Below are 21057 nucleotides of genomic sequence, written 5' to 3'. Positions count from 1 at the left end.
CAGTCACAGTGTCGGAGGTCATAGTTTATAGGAAAGACAGTTAATCTGTGATGAAGGGACAAATTCCAATAGAATAAACTGTTCAAGCATTAAAATCCTGCCTAGTAATTCATCTTAGGTTTTTATATTTAACCCATGGCATTTGTAATTTCAAAAGTCTGGTTTTAATTGTTTTCAAGTGACCCTAATGATAAATGACAAAACAATGCCTAATATGGCTAATAACAATCTCCTTCTCAGATTGTTGTCTCCTCAGATTGTTGTGAAGGGTAAGGTTTCTGAAGTATAGCCCCTGGCATGATTTTGAATCATGTCCCTTGGAAGGATAAAATGTGAAACCAAGTTACTCAATTGTGAGTAAGCCAGGCGATGGTCCAGCATCTGCACCTCACCAGTGGTTGGGAATTCATGAATGTATGGACATACACCTCAGAGAAGTCAGGGTCTGTTATTTATCATGCAAAATCTAAAGTAATTAATGAAAAATGTTGGCCTAGGGAACTCCTGTTGAGGTTCTTATTATAAGAAATGTGGGGAAAATTATTGCTTCACAGTCTAAGGTTTGGTTTGTTTGGGGGGGACAGCAAAATTTTGTTATTTAAATATTTTTGTTGTTGTTAAATTATTCTCCCCTCCCCCTCTTTCACTGATAGGGAACTTGCTCAGTCACTTTCAATGGGCACCAAGAAAAAGGTCTTGGTTCTTGGATCTGGTTATGTATCCGAACCTGTATTGGAATACCTGTCAAGAGATAACAAGATAGAAATAACAGTAGGTAAATAAGCCCTAATTTTTAAAGAAGAAGGAAAACCGATTTCAAACCATGCTTACTCCGTGAATTTTAGATGACTATCTTGTTTCTAAACTCTGAGAAATTTTTTTTGGAGATGTTAAAATGTGTTTTACTCTCTGACTAGTGAAGGGTAATCTAAAAATTGGACTTTTGTATTCTTGAAATAGGCTCTGACGTGAAGAACCAAATTGAACAGTTAGGTAAGAAATATAATATTAATCCTGTTAGCATGGACATTAGCAAACAAGAAGAGAAGTTGAGCTCCTTGGTGGCAAAACAGGATCTTGTCATCAGGTTAGTATCTAGGAAGAGATGATTGTCATATATTTTGTTGCTGTTGTTTTGTCTCTTTCCTTATTTTCTCTTTCTCCTAAGTAAATTTTTTTTTTAAAGATTTTATTTATTTGACAGAGAGAGACACAGCGAGAGAGGGAACACAAGCAGGGGGAGTGGGAGAGGGAGAAGCAGGCTTCCCGCCGAGCAGGGAGCCCGATGCGGGGCTGGACCCCAGGATCCTGGGATCGTGACCTGAGCCGAAGGCAGATGCTTAATGACTGAGCCACCCAGGTGCCCCCTACGTAAATTTTCAGTTGAAGTGTGCACCCAGAAATGTACCCAAATCATAAGTGTATATAGTTCAGTGAATTTGCACAGTGAACACACTTCATAACCATCATCCACATCCAGAAACAGAATAACAGTACCCCAGAAGCCCGCCATGTGTCCATTTCCATTATTAGCCCTATCTCTCAATGGTAAGTACTGTCCTGGCCTCTCATGTATACATTAATTCTTGCTAGTTTTCAAATTTGTACATTTGGAGCTACTCAGTGTGTCCTCATTTATGGCTGCCTTCTTTCTGCAACACTGTGATTGTGAGAGTTGTTTGTGTTGTTGCCTGTAATTGTAGTTTATTCATTCTCATTGCCATGTAACATTCCATTGTGTGAATATACCCCTATTCTCCATTTGACTGTTGATGGATGTTCAGATTGTTTCTGGAATTGGGCTATTATGAATTGTGTTGCTATGAACATTTTAGTATTTGTCTTTTGGTTGCCATATATACACATTTCTGTTGGGTATCTATCTAGAAGTGGAATTGCTGTGTCAGAAGTATTAATGTTTCATGTATTTTGGCGGCTATTTTATCATTTGGACTTAATAAAGCTTAAGTGAAAATGAGTAGATTCTGTAGCCTTTTAACCATTTTTAGTCTTATTGGAGGAACAGATCTTGAACTATAGTGTTTACTACTGATAAAAATGCAGATCTAACTTCTAGGTACAGAGCTACATGAGGGTACTCTATAATTAAACTGGGTTTTAAAATACCAAAGTGATGAGAATAGTCATTTATTCTTAGAATATAATTTTTCCAAGATGGAAGAAAGCTACCTGCTCATCCATAATGAGGTGACTTTCATAGTTAGATCAGATTGAAATGCTATCTTTGGAGGAAGTTCTGTGATGTCCTACTTTAAACAACAACAACAACAACAAAAAGGGTTTAGAAAACATACAGTAGGAAAGGTAATCCTGTGTGGGAACTTATGTGTTATCTCTTGATGTATTTAAATTATAGGCTCACTTTAGGCACTTCAAATGTTATTCTATTTATATAAATTTAATGTGCAGTAATTTTTATTCAGCAAAAATTTACCAGTGACCCATAGACCTTGTTTGTCATTGATATGATTATGATTCATAATGGAATGTTCTAGCCTCCTGAATAAAACAAAGGGAATTTGTTTCGCCACACAGATACCTAAATAAAACATTGTTTTTCTTTTCCATAAAAAAAGAAAACATTATAAGACACATTTAGTTTGAAAAAATTTAACATTAACAAAATCTGTTTTATATTTAATTTTTCTCAGTTCGTTGAGTTTCCATGCTGAATAGTGGTAATGTTGTTAGACACTGTTACCCTGTAGCATTCTTTAAATTTTTTTATTTTTTAAGTTGGAGAAAGTGTTTTGATGAAAACACAGTAATAGTGACTACCAAAATAAAATGAGGAATATGTTTCACAAAAAAATTTATAAGAATATGTCAAATCCTTATGGTTTTAATTTGGCAATTCTAGTTCTTAATGATTTAATGCAAAGTAGTAATTGAGTTCAGTAAGTTACTTTGCAAATTCCATTTGTATTTTGTGTATGTTTTAACAAGTGACATTTCTAATTATTTGGATTAATTGGGTTGGAGTCAACTCAAATCATTCAAAAGTTTTGTCCCTTTAGTAGGTACTATATTACATATGCAGTGAGTTATGACTGCTAATCCTTTTGTCTAAAATAGGCACCATTAATCAAAGTTCTGGCATTCTAGTTCTTAGCATATTATTTGGTTAGTGCAGATTATGCCGAGTTTTCAGATGTTATTAGATCTTAATAAAATTTTTATTAAGAAAGTTTTTAATGTGGGGAATGTGACAAAAAAAAATTCTACCTTTAAGATGATGCCATTGTACACTTTCTGTTAATATTTTTCCAACAAAGAGTTTTGCATGTATTTTTTTCATTGGTTTTTAAGGGCTTACCATGTTTGGTAATAATTCTTTTTAATTAAAAAAGTCAAAAAACAGAGATTGAGAGTTTTCATATTGATACTGGCAAAGTATGAACACAGTTTTATTCCACAGGATAATAAATCTAAGTAGCAATACTTTACTAACCTGAGGAGGCATAAGTATCTCAGAGGTGGTTTTATTTTTTTGTTTTTAGAGAAAATCTGAAATTTGCAGGATGAATTTGACAAATACAGTGATAATAGTGTGATCATGTTTACAAGTTTGTATTTATATTTTCATTGTACTATGTAGCTTGTTTCACCAGATAGTCAGTAAGCTAGTAGAACTTGAATATTGTTAGGCAATTGACATGATGTTTTATTATTCCTTGGATAGAACATGAATATATTCATTTATATTAACAATTACGGAAATTCATTTTTTGTGATTGTGTAGTCCTAGTGCCAAATTAAAACACCAAAGCCAGATTTTTAGAAAACTGAGTTGAAGTTAAGTTTTGAACACAGTTTCATTTTTTTTTGCTTAGCATATAGATTTCTAACCATTTTGAAAGCTTTTGCACCGATCAGTACCATTAAAGCTTATTTCTTCCTTTGGACCTTCTTAGATTCTACTCTGTAATGTAACATCTGGGTCACTTTGACTTAGTTTAACCCAGCCTGATAGCCATTTGGGAAATATGGAAGAAAAAGAAAAAGAACCTTATCTTTTAGTAGAGGAGCCAAGATAGAAAATCATAGAAATATAAGGATGAATGGAATAAATCCCATTAAATGTTGCAAAGAAATAGCTGAATGAATGCAGAAGAAGATCTGGCTTTGGGGGAGTCTGGGGGAGCTTCTTAGAGGAGGTGACTTTCCAGACATTTCTTCAAGTAGGGTATGGCCTGGATGGGGGTGAGTGGGTGGACATAATATTCCAGGTAGAAGGTACAGTGAGAGTAAAGTTCCAGAGCTGGAAAAGTACAGGCGGTGAGTGGAGAATTATAATAACTTCTTTGGTTCCCATATATGGTTTATGAAGAAGATAGAGGGAGAATAATGGAAAGATTAGGTGAAAGTCAAATTGTGGAGGGTTTTAAATGTGATAACAGGATGAATTTATTCTGTAGTTCTCAAGGAGTTATTGGTCACCTTGGAGAGAATAATCAGAGTGATGCCTTAGCTTTAGTGCAGTTCAAGGTATATTCAAAGGTAGGGTTGGGGAAGTTTCTTATTAGTTTCTCTCTCTTTTTAAGCTTGTTGCCTTATGCATTGCATCCTCTTGTGGCGAAGGCATGCATCACAAGCAAAGTTAACATGATCACTGCAAGCTACATCACACCGGCGCTAAAAGAATTAGAAAAAAGGTAAGTTTCAGTCATTTTCAACTGAGTAGCTCCATGGCATTATTTTTATTTTGTATCCAACTTTTTCTTCCTCCCTTTCCCACCTGTTGTAGTGTGGAAGATGCTGGTATCACAGTCATTGGTGAACTGGGATTGGACCCTGGTCTTGATCATATGTTGGCAATGGAAACCATAGATAAGGCCAGGGAAGTGGGAGCCACGGTGAGTCTAATTTATACCCAAAGGTCCATCTAGGAAAATATTAAAAGGTCCAGATTTTGGTGTACAGAAATAATCTTTTTATAATTTTGATTAAGGAAGCTGCTGTATTCTAACTCATGTTGACTGGAAATTTCTAGTAAAATCCTTTAACTGCGGATACATCTGTATGGTAAAACAATGTCCAAGGCTTAATAATAGATTTTTAGAGAAATAGATGCTACTGTAATATTTTGTTTTAATGAAAGATTTTAGACTGCCTTTGGAGATGGTAAGGTTTGACTTTTATTTTTTAATTTTTTTAAAGTAGCCTTAAGAACAATCATTTTTATTTTTTCCCCCACTTGATTTGTTTTTTATTATTTTTAAAATTTAAATTCAATTAACATATAGTGTATTATTCGTTTCAGAGGTAGAGTTCAGTAATTCACAAGTCTTACATAATACCCAGTGTTCATTACAGCACGTGCCTTCCTTAATGTCCATCACCCAGTTACCCCATCTCCCCACACCCCTCCTCTCCAGCAACCCTCAGTTTGTTTCCTATAGTTAAGAGTCTCTTATGGTTTATCTCCCTCTCTGATTTTGTCTTGTTTTATTTTTCCCTCCCTTTCCCTATAATCCCCTGTTTTGTTTCTTAAATTCCCCATATGAGTGAGATCATATGGTAATTGTCTTTCTCTGATTGACTTATTTTGCTTAGCATAATACCCTCTAGTTTCATTCACATCGTTGCAAATGGCAAGATTTCTTTTCTTTTCTTTTCTATGGCTGAGTGGTAATCCATTGTATATATACATATACTCTATCTTCTTTATCCGTAAATGGATAAAAGCTTGACTTTTTTTTTTTAAGATTTTATTTATTTATTTGACAGAGAGTGACACAGCGAGAGAGGGAACACAAGCAGGGGGAGTGGGAGAGGGAGAAGCAGGCTTCCCGCCGAGCAGGGAGCCCGATTCAGGGCTCGATCCCAGGACCCTGGGATCATGACCTGAGCCGAAGGCAGACGCTTAACGACTGAGCCACCCAGGTGCCCCAAAGCTTGACTTTTAAAAGTGGAGAAAATTCTTTAGAATATTGTCAATCTTTTGGTATATAAAGTATCTTTTGCACATGAGAAGGAACTATTGGATATGAAAATGTGATAGAATCAGATTAAGTGCTTTAGGTTATATATATGTAACAGTTATGGAATCAAATATGGAATCAAATTAATTAGAATTACATTTTATATAAAGATTAATTATATATTCCATGTTAATAGTAATTATTTATACTTATATATTACAAAATATATAATCAAATATATCATTTGAGCACAAAAGTCAGGAGGAACTGACCAAGCAGAATTGCATTAATAGTTGGATTTTTAGCTAGCAAAATATTAGTCACAATCTCCAGTGGATTTGAAAAATGTGTGTGTATGTGTGTGTATATATATATATATATATACACACACACATAATATAACTGATTTAATCAAATGGCATTTGGTTTTAAGGAAGGCTTAAAGGCTTTAAGGAAGGCTTTTGAAAGCCTTTGTAAGTTTAAGAAAAAGAAAACATAGCAAGTTTACCTCATTTACCCCATTTCTGTCATTGTCTTTCATCCCTTATTTTACAGATTGAATCTTATATTTCCTACTGTGGTGGGCTTCCAGCCCCTGAACATTCAGACAATCCTTTGAGATACAAATTTAGCTGGAGTCCAGTGGGAGTTTTGATGAACATAATGCAGCCGGCCACCTACCTGCTCAATGGAAAGGTGAAGGATTATCAGCAAAGCTTTAGAGATACAAACCTGCAGTAACTGTCTCAGAAAGTCCACACTCTTCCTCCCTGATACAGAGACCTTTGATATTGGCTGTGCTGTGTGTCCTCCATTCTCTCCTCCACCAATGTTTCCCAGCGGGTATTTTCTGTTCCACTTAGTGTGGTCTACATGCTGTTCCCAGCAAAGCCTGTGCTCATTCTTTCTTCTTCACCTTCTTGCAAGTTGTTTCTGCAGTTTGAAAATTTACTTCTCAACTTGTCTGCATATATAAATACAGTCGTCTTGTGATTTGTTTCAGCAGGACAAACATTTACTGGGTCCTAAATATGTGCTGAGTCCCTGCTCAAGGTTGTCACACTGAATGAAGTTCCTGAGCTCGGAGAACTCATAGCTGGAATGGGGGTGGCTCTTGGAATGGAGGGTTTAGTGGGTCAGTGAAAGAAGCTAACCTTCTTTCCCAGCTGCTGTGTGTCAGAATGAATTCAGTGTTATTTTCATCACCTTGCGGTAAGGAAACTGTGGCTCAAAGAGAATGTTCACGATCATTCAGCTGGGATTCAAACCCAGGTGTAACTAATCCCAAAGTGTATTCTCTTCTCTCTTACCAGATTGCCTCATGGGAGGTAGGACAGACACGGGGTTAAGTGGCTAAGCTCCGGCAGGAGAGGTTCTAAGAGTGTGCTACGGTGCCACAGAACGCAGATGAGAGGGCAGTTGATTTGACCTTGGTGAGGATGGGGAAGAAGAAAGCAGAAAAGAGATGTGCTTGGCCTGGGAGGAGAAGCAGGTGCCAGCTGGGCAGGGATGCTGCCACCTTAACTGCTGAGCACCAACCTCGTTGATTCTTGCGACCACCCTAGTAGGTGGCTTAGCGACCTCAGTAGGAAGCGTAGGAAGCATAGCTAACTCAGCCACAGTCCAAGAGACCACACGTGGCACAGCCAGGGCCCACAGCGCACTCGTTTGCCTTCCTAGTTCGTGCCTGTAGCCATAAGGAAAGATTCCTGTAAGGAACACATGTGACGGGACTGAGGGCTCCTCTTGAAGTCTTGTGCTCTGGACACCTCACCTCTCCCTAGCCCTGCGGGGAGTGGTGAATGATGTGATCAGCTGCGTGTCTTACAAAAATTATTCAAGGAGCAGTATTAAATTCCAGTGTATCTGAATTTAAACGTATTTTGTGTACAAAGGAGGAAGTTGAAAGACACAAAGTGAACGTTCTTACCAGGTATTGTCTTCTGTGCTTACGATGCGTAGAGTGTACATCATGGCCTTAGGTGCACATTGGAATCATTAGGCAGTTTAGAAAATAGAAAATAATGATGACTGGGCCCATCCCCAGAGATGCTGATTTGCCTGGGTTTGGGGATTTTCAAAAACTCCCCCGAGTGATTCTAATGTGCAGCTGAACTTGGGAAGAGCTGACTTAATGACCAGAGGACTATATGTGGCTGCACTTAAAACACTAGCAAACAAGCAGGACACTTTGATGCTACACATGCATGTGTTTCAGGATATGAACCAGGACCCCTGAGTTCCGGTCCAAGTGCTGGCATCCCTCACCGCACCACCAAAGTCCAGGCAATGGTGAAGGTCCACTGGGCATCAGACTCCTGATGGTAATGTGGCTACTGATGTCCCACCCAGTTCTCCAGTTCTAAGAATCATGAAGGTTTGGGCCCGAAACAGTCTGACGTTCTGCCAAGCACGTCCTTATATGCCACTGCCTGCCTCCTGTCACGTGTAGCAGCTCCTTCCACCTCCTGCCATCCTGATAAAGAGACTGGCCCATGTTTGGTGTACACTAATCTGTGAATGCAGGGAAAATGTCTTGCTTCCATTGGGCAAATGCTTATTTTCAGGAGGCCATATAAATGAAAGGGTGATAACCATGGAAGGGTCAGCAGAGTGCAGCCTGTGTGTGAGAAGGAGCACGGGCTTTGATGTTAGTGGGCCTGGCTTTGTGCTCTAGCTCTGCCATGACCAGCTGGGTGGTACTAGAACTTCTGTGAATCTCTCTGAGCTTTGGGCTCCTGGTCTGAAGATAAACAGAATCACACCAGCCGTGTGGGGTACTTGCAGTGGGGCTCACTGGGGTCAAATAGATGGCAATCTGCCTAACAGCAGGTTCTCAGGCAGGGGGTAAGTCCCCAGCAAAAATGAGCTATGTCAACAAATTGAGGGTGGTGAGTGCTCAGGAAAAGCAAGAGATTATTTTCAGGCAGCAGAAGTTGTATATATTGAATTTGAAGTTTTTCCCTTTCATCCTAAACTCCTTTTGTAAAAACGGAATGCTTTTTGCATCTCCCCGACACTGTGGGGGAGGCTGAGAGAAAACACGATGCTTTTCTTTTCTTTGCTAAAATGATACTTTTTTCAAGGTCCCACTCAAGTTCCCTCTTGTGGATGCAGCTTTTCCTGACCACTCCAGCCCCCATTCACTATTCTTTTGTCCAGACTCCCACACGTTGTGTGTAAGAAGCTTCCGGATGCTGTATTATTCGCTCAGTAATTCAAGTGCATCTGTCTGTCTCCCAGCACAGATTGTTAAACTTTTTAAAGCTTCTCTTGTATTCTTGCCCCCCCCATCCCCTCTGCCACTATCACCCCCACCACGGAGCAGCCCTTATATAATTCAGGGAGTCATGATGGAGAGTCAGGTGACCTCTCTGGCTTCTGCTTAAGGTTGAAGCCTTAAACTTTTCCAGCAACTCAGGCAGTGGCCTATGAACTAGGATGTATCTTACTGTCCTGCATCCTTGCAGGAATTTCCAGCCACTGGCACCATTTTTAACTTCTAACTTCTAATGGTGTTTCTAGCAAATATGATTCCCTTCCACATATTTGGAAGACAGCGGCTGTGTCTTCTTTTAGTCCAAGGGCGGTGGGGCATTGGTGGCACTGGGGAGTGACGTGGTAGAGCCACCACATGGATGCAGCGTGATCCACCACGTGGGTCCACCACGTGGATCATGTTTGCTCTGAAAACAGCTCTGAGATAGGTTTTGTAGCTTTCTTTCCATTGCCTGCCCCTAGCTGGACTGCAGCACCCAGCCCTCCTTTGTAGGAAGAGCCGCTACTCTCCATTGCCCGCAACCATTTTGAATGCAGTTAGCAAGTGCCATGATTGGAATGCCGCACCTTGTCAATCAGTAGCCTTCTCGAAATACTGATCCACAAATAAGCACAATTAGGGGGACAGTATGGTGTAGTAGAAAGAACATGGACATTGGAGTCTAGACAGATCCAGGTTCAAATCTGCCTCTGGGTGACTCTCAGTTTTGTGTGAACTAAAGGTAATGTGTATAGGGCACCTAGCTCAGAACAAGTCCTATATTTCCTGTATTTAAATGTTTTGTCACTTTAGCAATCAAGCTTATTGTCAGTCAGTAGTTGGGGAAAGACGTGTGGGTGTGGGAAGAGCTGGATTTAGAGCAGCCTGTGGCCGTAGTGGGTCATGAACCACTATTTCTGCTCCCCGTGGGTGTTGGGAGTGAGCACCGTCGAGTCAGAAAAAAATGCATATTCTCTGCCAAATAAATAAGTATGTCTTTCTTCATCTAAGCCGTTAATAAAATATTAAATAGGATAGGGCTTATTCATGAACCCCACAATATAGCCCTAGAAATACAACTCTGTATCGAGGTCAAGTGACAGTGATTACCCTGGAATTTTGGGGACAAGTTGTTTTGGCAGCTGTCAGTCTCTTAAGTGAATCATGACTCTTCAGCTGCTATTTCCCTAGTTTCTTCCAAGGATCTGATGATAAACTTTTATGAACCAGCTGATTTCTTTCTGATTAGTAAAGTGCTGGAATATAAGTAGTCTCTACAGAATTTTTCTTTAAAACAATTTACTCACCTTCAAATAAGTAAAAAACAAACTTTAGAATTGCCATGAGTTCTAGAAGTGAGATGTGTGTGGAGACCCTAAAGGTTAACATTTGCTTTCTTACTAGATTTTTTTTTTTTTTTAATTTTACTATTCTGATAGAAGAGATTAGTGTGAAAGCCATAGGGCAGAAATGGTCCCTCTGGAAATGTTCACTGTGAGTCCAGGGGAGTTTCCTAAGAAAGTTAAATGAGAAGTCCTCCTCGAGTCCTTCAGCTTCTCACTCCTAGAATTTTAGTGGTGCTTGGTGCTCTGCAAACCTAAGCCTTGAACTGCAGAGATGTCACCAGGCCTGACTCCAGTCAGCAATGCCCATTTCCTTCTGGGCCTTCAGCGACCTACACAGACATTTCCTTTTTCTCTCTCAGACCAAGGCACATGCAGAACCTATCTACAAATAAACTCTAGGGCTCATTAAGTTTAGCAGAAGACTCCTTTGGGTGGTTTTTGCAGCTGCAGACATGTGGTCAGAAGCTGTTTCCAGTGGTGCAGGAGGGACAAACCTAGTTCTACCAGCAGCCCCCAGATTCTCAGCCCTGATTTGATCACGCCAGAATGTTTTTCATCATCTCATAAACCTCACACACCAAAAGAACAATTTAGTCCTTTCATCAAAATCAAAGGGAAAAATATGCTTCTGTGCATTTTGACTGTGATTGGGGAGGGAGCGGGTAGGAGGATTACGGAGAAATAGCAGAGCTTGGGAATTCACTTGACTTCTCACCAGCAGTAAGACTAGCACTAGCAGTAAGGGGTAGCACTTCTTTGAGTTTCCCTGTATGTTCACGCATTGTCTTTCTTGTAAGGGGACATCTCTCCCATTCCCTGTCCCCAGCGTACACCCGTAGGGTGACTAGTCCAGGCTGTGAGCTCCTTGTACTTGCTCCAGCACAGCTCCTGGTACTTGGCTGACATTCAGTAAATGTTCAGTGAATGAAGGAGGGAATGAAGACAGAGATTGCAACTTCTTCATCACTCTCTTTCCCTCCACAATGAGTGTGATCCTGGCACGGACATGGTAGGTGCCCTGTTAACGCTAGCTGTGACGGAAATGCACAAGCCTGGTGCCTGATATGCAACATTCAAAGGCACACGTAAGTGAAGAGTGAAGTGAGGATCTTGCCACTGTTATCTGAGCTTAGCCATTGAAATGAGGGTCTGTTGCTTTTTGCTTATTGTTTATTTAAAAACAAACCCCTAATGGGGCATAATTCAGGCCATCTAGATTTAAGTCAGATTTTAAAGCTTGGGAGAATCATGGCCTTCTGAATTGTTAGTGGAATCGCTTGAGTATGGGATGCCAGTTATGGTAGTTTCATTAAAATTTTTTTTCTCAAATCTTCTATTGCTTTCTTTTAAAATGTTGATTTCTTTTTTTTCTAAACATTTTATTTATTTATTTGACAGAGAGATATAGTGAGAGCAGGAATACAAGCAGAGGGAGTGGGAGAGGGAGAAGCAGGCTTCCGGCTGAGCAGGGAGCCCAATGCGGGGGCTCGATCCCAGGACCCTGCGATCATGACCTGGGCTGAAGGCAGACGCTTAAAGACTGAGCCACCCAGGCGCCCCGTTGATTTCTTTTTTATGCAAATAATGCAGATAAGTCCACAGGGGAGCACAATGTTATAACCCCATTGTGTGTTTTCAATGTTCTTCAGGTTGTGAATGTTGCAGGGGGCATCTCCTTTCTTGATGCAGTTACTCCCATGGATTATTTCCCCGGCTTAAATTTGGAAGGCTATCCTAACAGAGACAGTACAAAATATGCTGAGATTTATGGCATTCCATCTGCGCACACTTTGCTGCGGGGGACACTGAGATATAAGGTAAGCAGCTGTATTTGAGATGAAACATACTTCCTGTTTTTTTTTTTTTTAAGATTTTATTTATTTATTTGAGAGAAAGAATGAGAGAGAGAGAGAGCGCACATGAGAGAGGGGAGGGTCAGAGGGAGAAGCAGACTCCCTGCTGAGCAGGGAGCCCGATGCGGGACTCGATCCCGGGACTCCAGGATCATGTGACCTGAGCCGAAGGCAGTCGCTCAACCGACTGAGCCACCCAGGCGCCCATACTTCCTGTTTTGATGTAAGTGACGCGTACGCTTAATTTTTCTTAGTAATGAAAATAATTAGGATAATAAACCAGGTTGGAGTCTGTTTTCTCAGCACTGTTTGAGTGAATGTTTTAAGAGACAACTCAAGATGGCCTGATTCATGAGGACTTGGCGGGGGGGGGGGGGGGGGGGGCGGGCAGGTGAAGGGTTGGTCACCTTCAGGTGTAGTGAGTTTTGGGGTCAAGTGACCTCAGAGGCGCTTGGTTTCTCTTTGCCTCTCATCTCTTCCTTGGAGTGCTGGCTGCAGTCCCAGGCTGTACATGGTGGCACGGTGGTGACAGCATCCCCAGCCTCTTGGTTCACATCCAGTGAGAATGAAAATGTATAGCTAAAAATGTCAGTGGGGTCAGCGGGATAAAATACGCCAATCAGCTTTTGCCTTTTGTTTCATGTCCTGAAGGCTGAAGATACAGTCAGCATCATTTCCCCCAAACCAAATCTAAAATGTTTTTACCACAAAGTGGGGTGTAGATTCCAGGGGTATAAATGTAAATGTCCACCACACATTTAAGTATTAATCACAAAAGAGTAGTGACAAGAACGACCAGATTAAGACAATCAGTGTAGTAGTTTCCTAGGGCTGTTTTAACAAACTGCTGCAAACCATGTAGCTTACAACAACAGAAATTTATTCTCTCACCATTCTTGAAGTCAGAAGTCTGAAATCAAAGTGTGGGCAGAGTTGTTTTTTTTCTGGAAGTTTGGAGGGAGAAACTGTTCCATGTCTCTCTCCTCTACTTCTGATGACTGCTTGCAATTCTTGGTGTTCTTTAACTTGGCACACTGGTCCAATCTCTGCCTCTTATCTTCGTATCACCTCCTTCTGTGTGTGTCCCTCTGTCCTCTTTTCTTCTTGTAAGGACACCAGTCATTGGATTTAGGGTCCACCTTAAATATAGATTGGTTTCATATCGAGATCCTTAACTAATTATATCTGCAAATATCCCAGTAAGGTCATAGTCTGAGGTTCTGGGTGGATGTGAATTATGAGACACTTCTCAACCCACTCCAAGCAGCATCTCTTAACATACCACCTCTCTGAAAATCAGAGATCTGGTTTTAGATCTGGATGCCCCATGAGATTTCCTGGGGAGGGCAGAAAGGGGGTTTGTCATGTGGTGTTAGCCACCATTCACTAATGATCTTTTTCTCTGGAAGATGGAAGACACACAGGCCCATCAGTGATAACTCTTCCATTCTTGTGCATGCTTTCCACTTGCTCTTTTCTCTTCACTAGCTGCTGCTTTTGCCCGGAACTTTTTCTCTCAGATATCTTCACACTCTCATTTGGCTCCTTCAGGACTTGGCTCTCATGAGGCTTTCCATACCATGTTATTTAAGATCACAGGTCCCTCATCCAGAACTTTTCCTGTCCCCCTTCCTTACGTGGGGTGGGCCTCAGGAGTCAGTGAACATGGGGTGGGCCTCAGGTGTTATTCCTGTGTGCACAAAATTCACGTAAGAGCAGAGGTTATTTCCACAGTGTTGGCACATGAAGTCTGGCTTCTGGTTTGCTTTGCTTCTCAACGTCAACTCCTCTTTATTTGTTTGTTAGGCTTATTTGTATTTATTTTAGAGAGAGAGAGAATGAGAGCAGGGAGAGAGAGAATCCTCAAGCAGACTCCCTGCCAAACATGGAGCCCCACCCTGAGATCATGATCTGAGCCAAAATCAAGAGTCAGCTGCTTAATGGACTGAGCCACCCAAGCACCCCAACTTCTGCTTATTCTTTTTTTTTATTATGTTATGTTAATCACCATACATTACTCCTGTTTATTCTTAAAGAGAGAAAGCCGCTATAGTTCTTACTCTTTAAAGCTTTTATTACATTTATTGGCACTGAGCAGTACTTTTAGTTAGGTTTCTATGTATATTTTTGTTGTCTCCTGAAAATGATTGTAAGCTCCTAGAGGGCAGGTACCTGTACTCCTGTGAATGTGATGTCCTCATGATCCAGGAATCAAACAAGATGTCAGTGAAGACAACCAAAGGCGATCTAGGAACAATGGATGTTCCATAAGCCTCTAGGCACAGCAGAAACTCTAGTCTGAACTGAAGCCGTAACATCCTCAGTGCTGGCAGATTTCTTGATTCTGTTTTCTTCATTTTGTTCTAAGAATATAGTAGTTGCATTTTTGAAGGGGTTCAGGAATTAGGATTTTCTTTTGTCTTTTGTTTTTGTTTTTAAGTAGGCCCTGTGCCCAATGTGGAGCCCAACATGGAGCTTGAACTCAAAACCCTGAGATCCAAGATCTGAGCTGAGATCAAGAGTTGGATGCTCAACCAACTGAGCCACCCAGGCGCCCCAGGAATTAGGATTTTCTGATAGTTTTAGATATAGTCTCTTGCCAAACATGTAGACCCAGGAATAGAACATTTTAAGAGCTTTAAGAATTGGGGCACCTGGGCGGCTCAGTTGTTAAGCGCATCTGCCTTCGGCTCAGGTCATGATCCCAGGGGCCTGGGATCGAGCCCCACATCGGGCTCCCTGCTCAGTGGGAAGCCTGCTTCTCCCTCTCCCACTCCCCCTGCTTGTGTTCCCTCTCTCGCTGTGTCTCTCTCTGTCAAATAAATAAATAAAATCTTTTTTTTTTTTTAAAGAGCTTTAAGAATTAAATAAAGCTCTCAAGGATGTGTATGGATGACAGCCATTCCCACAGAACCCCAGAAGGTGGAAGATGTTGCAGTGTTCATATCCATGAGGGCCACCATTCTGGGCAATGCCTTCAGTTACCCTTCAGTAACCCAAATATTCTTTCCAGTATTAAAGATGAGACACTATCATTTGAGTATGACAGAGAGGCCTTGGTTACTCTCCTGTGCCTGCCTATCACCTGCGTGTCCTTGCAGACCCAGCTTGCTGTCACCTTGCCATGGGATCTTTTCCAACTCCTCCTTGACTCCCCTCCCCCACATTCGTGTGATTTCAGAAGAAGCCCTCTGACTCCTACCTCTCTTCCTGCTCCCTATGTGCATTAGGATAGTGGCTCCAAATCAGCAGAATGGATTATCTCTTTTGTGGGGTATAAGAGAGGGAACTGTTCTGCTAAATACTATTCTGCTGAGCTGGAAGTGTATAACACATGAGGACATTTGCCCTTCTGCTGCCAGAAATACCCCTCCCATGTTACTCAGAAACAGAAGTAAAGACCCAAGTCTTTGAAGGTCTTTTAGGTAAGCCAGCAGAATTGCTGTGACACTCTTGATTCCGGTCTGAACCTGAAGGTGTTTGCATCCATGCAGGCAAGTCAGATGACTACTTTCAGCCTGTCTTCTACATGAATGACAAAGACAGATCCCTCTTTTCAAAAAAGCCTTTTAAGTTTTTTCTTTGAAGGGAAAAAATTCACATACTACTTAATAATTCTTTTACAGGGGTATGCCAAAGCTTTGAATGGATTTGTAAAACTGGGTCTTATAAACAGAGATGCATTCCCTGCCCTTCAACCTGAGGCCAACCCTCTCACCTGGGTGAGTGACTCCAGAATTACATGTTGTTTGCTGTTCTTCAGAAATGGTCAGGTTTGAACTTTGGTTTGGACCAGCAAGGTACCTATCTGTGGCTTAGATAAACCCTAACCCTCCAGACCCCTTATTTTTCCTTGTTGTGGAAGGATGGAGAGATCATGGGCCTGACCCACTGGGCTTATTTCCTGTAGCAGCTTGTACTATTTATTTGCTCCCTCAGCCCTGAGAAGAGATGGATTTGGGCTCTGGGCTCTACCACTTGTCTAAGTGGTGACCCAGTGACAGTAGATAAATTTGGGCCTCCTGCAATTGATGACCCAGGAGAGCTATTGGTGGTATCACAGAACTGGACTCGCTACCCCCAAATCCCATCAGTTCTCTCTTTTGGTCATTTTTAACCATGAGTAATTTGAGTTTTCAGTTACTGAATTTATGCCCATATTTGTGTTGGATTAAAATCTTAGAGTCTCCAGGTTGGAAGGGACTTTGAAGGCTTAGAATTGAATGTAAAGCAGAGCTTCCCCTAACTACCAGCTGTTACTTGTTGGTCATCCGACATGAACCAGTGTGCCCATATTCCAGTAGAAGTGCCAGCAATTTCTCACAAGGAGAAAAAGATCAATATTGCTCACTTTGGTATTCTTGCTAGCTATTGCTTTGGATTCCATTTTCCATGTATCTGAGAGCCTTCCAAATCTGTTTTACCTTTCATAAATGTACATGTTAGACAGGAGTGAATAAATATCTATAGAGTGAATTCTGAGGTTGACACAGCTAGATTGGGAGGGTTGGTACAGGTATTTTTAGGGGTAGTCTCAGTATTTTGGTAGCTACAGTTTAGAATAGGGGCTGGCAAACTTTTTTTTGATAAAGGACCAGATTGTAAATATATTAGGACTTATGGGCCATACGTACTCAATTCTGCCATAGACAAATACGTAAACAAGCATGGATATCTTCTAATAAAAATTTTCTTTACAAAACCAGGCATTGAGCCAAATTTGGCCTGTGAACCAGTTTGTTTTTCCTTAATTGAGAGCTTAAGTTTTTCCCTTGAAATCCTGGAAAAGAGTCTTATTTAAGAAAGTACAAAAAGCTATGACCATTGCTTAAGTGTTACTGCTTTGAGATTTTATTATCTGTAAGGTCTTTCTCATCTCTTGAACCTACAAAAGAACTCTGGTTGCTACTGGCAACCGTAGCAATGAGCCCCTTCCACTTGATCCTGGCCAAAATGGGTTACTGGAGGGTGAGGGAGATTGGGTGAAAAAGTAATGGAGACGATGTGATGGTAAATATGATGCCATCCATTTAGTGTTGATTTTGTGTTATGACCCATTTTTATTGCTGAAATATTGTTTTGGAATATAATTTATTGATGGGTGAGTGTGTAGACATGTTTGGATATATGTATAAGCATTACCATTTACTATTTCTAGTTACTTCTAATTTAAAATTTGAGGTTCATTTGTGATCACATGTCTTAATAGGATCATTTCTCAACTGATTATTTATTAGGAACTTAGAATTTTATCTTTATTTTTATGACCAGAAAGAGCTCCTTTGTGATCTGGTTGGGATTTCACCCTCCTCCAAGCATGATGTGCTCCAGGAAGCAGTCTTTCAGAAACTAGGAGGAGACAGTACCCAGCTGGAGGCTGCTGAATGGTAGGCACCCACAGTCAACTTAGCAAAATACTGGATTCCTTTAATATCAATAAAAATATCAATGATTTTTTTAGTCCTTTCTAGTCAAAAAGGGGTCAAGATAGAACCAGGCATTTTACATTGTCTTTGATTAATTTACTGTTCTAATGTTGGCCTATTGTGGAGAGATTGCCAAGTACCGTGTTCATGTGTGGATAAGAAAGTAGATAAAGAGAGAAATTTAATGGCAGTTATAACTTGGGAAATACTTGAGACACTTCAACTACTCAGTTTCCAAGCAAGGTGGGATATTTTTTTCTCTCCTGGAGGAGAGTCTCCTAGTCTTTTGCAACTACTTGAAAATGTTCATTCACACAGCTGTGGCACATTATGCTGGTCTCCCTAATGTGGGAGAACTAACCTGTAAATTAATCTCATGTGAAGCTTTGCGACAGCGGGGACTTACAATGTGTCAGTTCAGCTCCAGGGAGCATTGCCTTGGGGAGTCTGATGATTCTAAAGATTAAAACATTACTATTTTATTGTTATTTACAATGTAGGAGAGTCCTGTAACTTGGACTGTCATCTTGTGATTCTTCCCTTTATCAAGATAAAATCCAAAGAGCTCCCTTCTTCCCAAGTGAGATTCTGTGTAGGACTTGACATAACACAGCCACCTCTTGTGCTTCTCAGGTTGGGCTTACTTGGAGATGAACAAGTCCCTCAAGCAGAGTCTGTGGTGGATGCACTCTCCAAGCATTTGGCCAGGAAACTCTCCTATGGTAGGCCATTGGGTATTAGCTACACATCCCAGAAGCAGCACCCTAAGATGCAGTCAGCACAACTAGTGAATATGAGGGGAGGGCTGAAACCAAGCAGTAGGGATGGGGAAGTATGCTAGGAGGGAAAGAGCACTTGGGCTATTTTTTCAGAGGGAAGAATAAGAGAACTATCAAATAGGAATGAACTTGGGGAATATAGGAAAGGAACAAATTATTAGTTTTACTTTTAATGCATTAGGGAAATGCTGAAGGAGGATTTTTGGGGGCAGAGTGGGTGCCTTCAGGTCTGTAGCCAGGTGACAGTGATACCAACCTGGACAAAGGAACGTGGCCAGAGTTATCACTTCTTGAGTTTTTTCTCTTGGCCTTTGGGCTAAAGAGCAGTATAGGTAATTGTCTAGAGACCACATATGATGGGAGGAGAAACTTGTGAGAGCAAAAGGGTAGGAGCAGATGAATTGCAATATTGGAGTTGTGATGATAATGACATTGAAGAATGTCTGTTTATTTATCTTAAGGCCCTGGAGAGAAAGATATGATTGTGATGAGAGACAGTTTTGGAATCAGACATCCTTCCGGACATTTGGAAAATAAAACTATTGATCTTGTGGTTTATGGCGACATCAATGGCTTTTCAGCCATGGCTAAAACTGTGGGGTTACCCACTGCTATGGCAGCCAAGATGTTGCTTGATGGTAAGTTCTTTCGTTGGAGATGTGAATCTGTCACCATGTCATCTCCAAATCATTCAGTACCTGGATGTCAAATAATTACTTTTGAATATGACACTGGTGTTCACTAAAAGTGAGCTGTCTCAGAAGTTCTAAATACTGACTGGGAGATCACCTTATGGTGAGTAAAAGCCATGAGTTTTAGACTTAACACATTGCTGGCCCAGTTCAATCACAGGAAGGCAGAGTGATGGGGTGCAAGTTACTCAGCATATCTGAGCTAGAGCTCCCTTATCATAAAGTGGGGATTGTTAACCTCATTCACAGTTTCGTGTTTTTTTTTTAATTTTTTTTGTGATGCTGAAGTGAGATAGTACATGAAGTTCCTAAGTTCCTACCACATACATCACCCCCCAGGCAATGTTAACTCTTTCTTCCCTTCATTTTTCATATTTTAGGAGCGTTAACACTGAAAGAGCAGAGGGTATTCACTTCCAGATCCCCAAAAATACAGACCATGTTTTTTAATCATCATTTCTCAGTATATTGTGAAATATTTTGAACTCAATAATATTTTGAACTAAGTGAGTTCAAATTTCAACTCTTCTCTCTCCCGTTAAGATCACCTATACATTCAGTAAGCATTACCTCTGAGTATAATCCTTCATTTGGCCCTTGTGAGTGTGCAAAGGGAGTAACAAACATCAAGCATCTAAATGTGAAATACTGAAACAATGTATCTACAGTAGCATATCAGCTAATATCAAATTAAACGACCTACGTAGTTACCAAGGAACCAGAGGGAAGAGGTGATGAGGGGTGAGGTCATCACGGGCTTTAAGGAAAGAACTCAGACTTGCTGTTTCAGTCATCCTAACACAATTATTATTGTGCCCAAATAATCAGATTGGTTTTAATTCATTCTCTTGGTGTTAGGCTTTTTTAAAAAAAGCATCAGCAAACAAAGCAGACAAGTTAGGTTTACTTTACTTTCTTACTACACTTTATTCTCTGATCATTTTGGCAATAGTTAATGCAGTTAAATGTGTAAATTCTGATACTATCCCTAAGTCCAGCTCTGCTTTCGATCTGCAGTTAACACCTTTCCCTATTTATGGTATGGTGACTCTTGCTGTGGAAATTAACCTTAATAATAACTTTAAAATGGTAACTACAAATTTATTTTCTTCTAGGTGAAATTAAAGGTAAAGGCCTGATGGGTCCCTTTTCAAAGGACATCTATGGACCAATATTGGAGCGAATTAAAGCAGAAGGCATTATATATACAACGCAGAGCATAATCAAACCATAATTGAGAATTATATCTTGTTTTTATCTTCCTAGCACCGTAGCTCTGAACATTTGTGCAACAAACCTGCTTGCTAATGTGCTGCTTGGAAATATAAAGCATGATATTGTTTGAGTCAGTCAATACAATGATGTTTTTAAAATATAAATCTCTATTTTAATATGAAAACATTTGGAGCAGGAGATGCCAGTAATTACCAGAGAACTTCAATAATTCTACATTTTTTTCATGTGTATGCAAAAGTGAAGATTGTGCTAATGTTAATTTATTGTGCAACTTTTTTCTTATGAGAGTATATTTTCCTATGATCAGCAGATAAACTTATCTTTTTAGTAAGAAAAAAATTTTTCACACAGCTATATTTTTGTATTTTTCAAATTGATTCACTTAGATACTCTTAGATTACGTATCTATAAACCTTTGCAATAATTATATTTTATGGCTTTTTTGGTAAAATTATGAAAAGGAAGTAGGTAAGAGTAAATCAAAATCCACATGATCACCTCATTAGGGACAGAAAAAGCAT

At 40.3% G+C, this 21057-nt stretch overlaps 1 protein-coding gene across 1 annotated transcript in view; it reads left to right on the top strand.

Annotated features, from left to right (window-relative positions):
- AASS (aminoadipate-semialdehyde synthase) overlaps positions 1-20534 on the top strand; it is a 49483-nt gene extending 28949 nt beyond the window's left edge. The window contains exons 13-23 of the mRNA XM_028104928.2: positions 654-775; positions 961-1087; positions 4566-4676; positions 4769-4877; positions 6501-6641; positions 12200-12367; positions 16030-16125; positions 17675-17790; positions 18463-18551; positions 19070-19246; positions 20416-20534. Of these exons, the coding sequence (XP_027960729.1) occupies positions 654-775; positions 961-1087; positions 4566-4676; positions 4769-4877; positions 6501-6641; positions 12200-12367; positions 16030-16125; positions 17675-17790; positions 18463-18551; positions 19070-19246; positions 20416-20534 (1375 nt within the window). The remainder of the gene's footprint in view (positions 1-653; positions 776-960; positions 1088-4565; positions 4677-4768; positions 4878-6500; positions 6642-12199; positions 12368-16029; positions 16126-17674; positions 17791-18462; positions 18552-19069; positions 19247-20415) is intronic.
- The last annotated feature ends 523 nt before the right edge of the window (positions 20535-21057 follow it).

The sequence above is a fragment of the Eumetopias jubatus genome, unplaced genomic scaffold, assembly GCF_037043125.1.
Source record: "Eumetopias jubatus isolate StellerSeaLion01/CBP00866 unplaced genomic scaffold, mEumJub1_p1.0 scaffold_14, whole genome shotgun sequence".
NCBI classification, from domain to species: Eukaryota; Metazoa; Chordata; class Mammalia; order Carnivora; family Otariidae; genus Eumetopias; species Eumetopias jubatus.
Note: the sequence above shows the minus strand (reverse complement) of the source record. Positions and strands in the feature narration are given on the sequence as shown.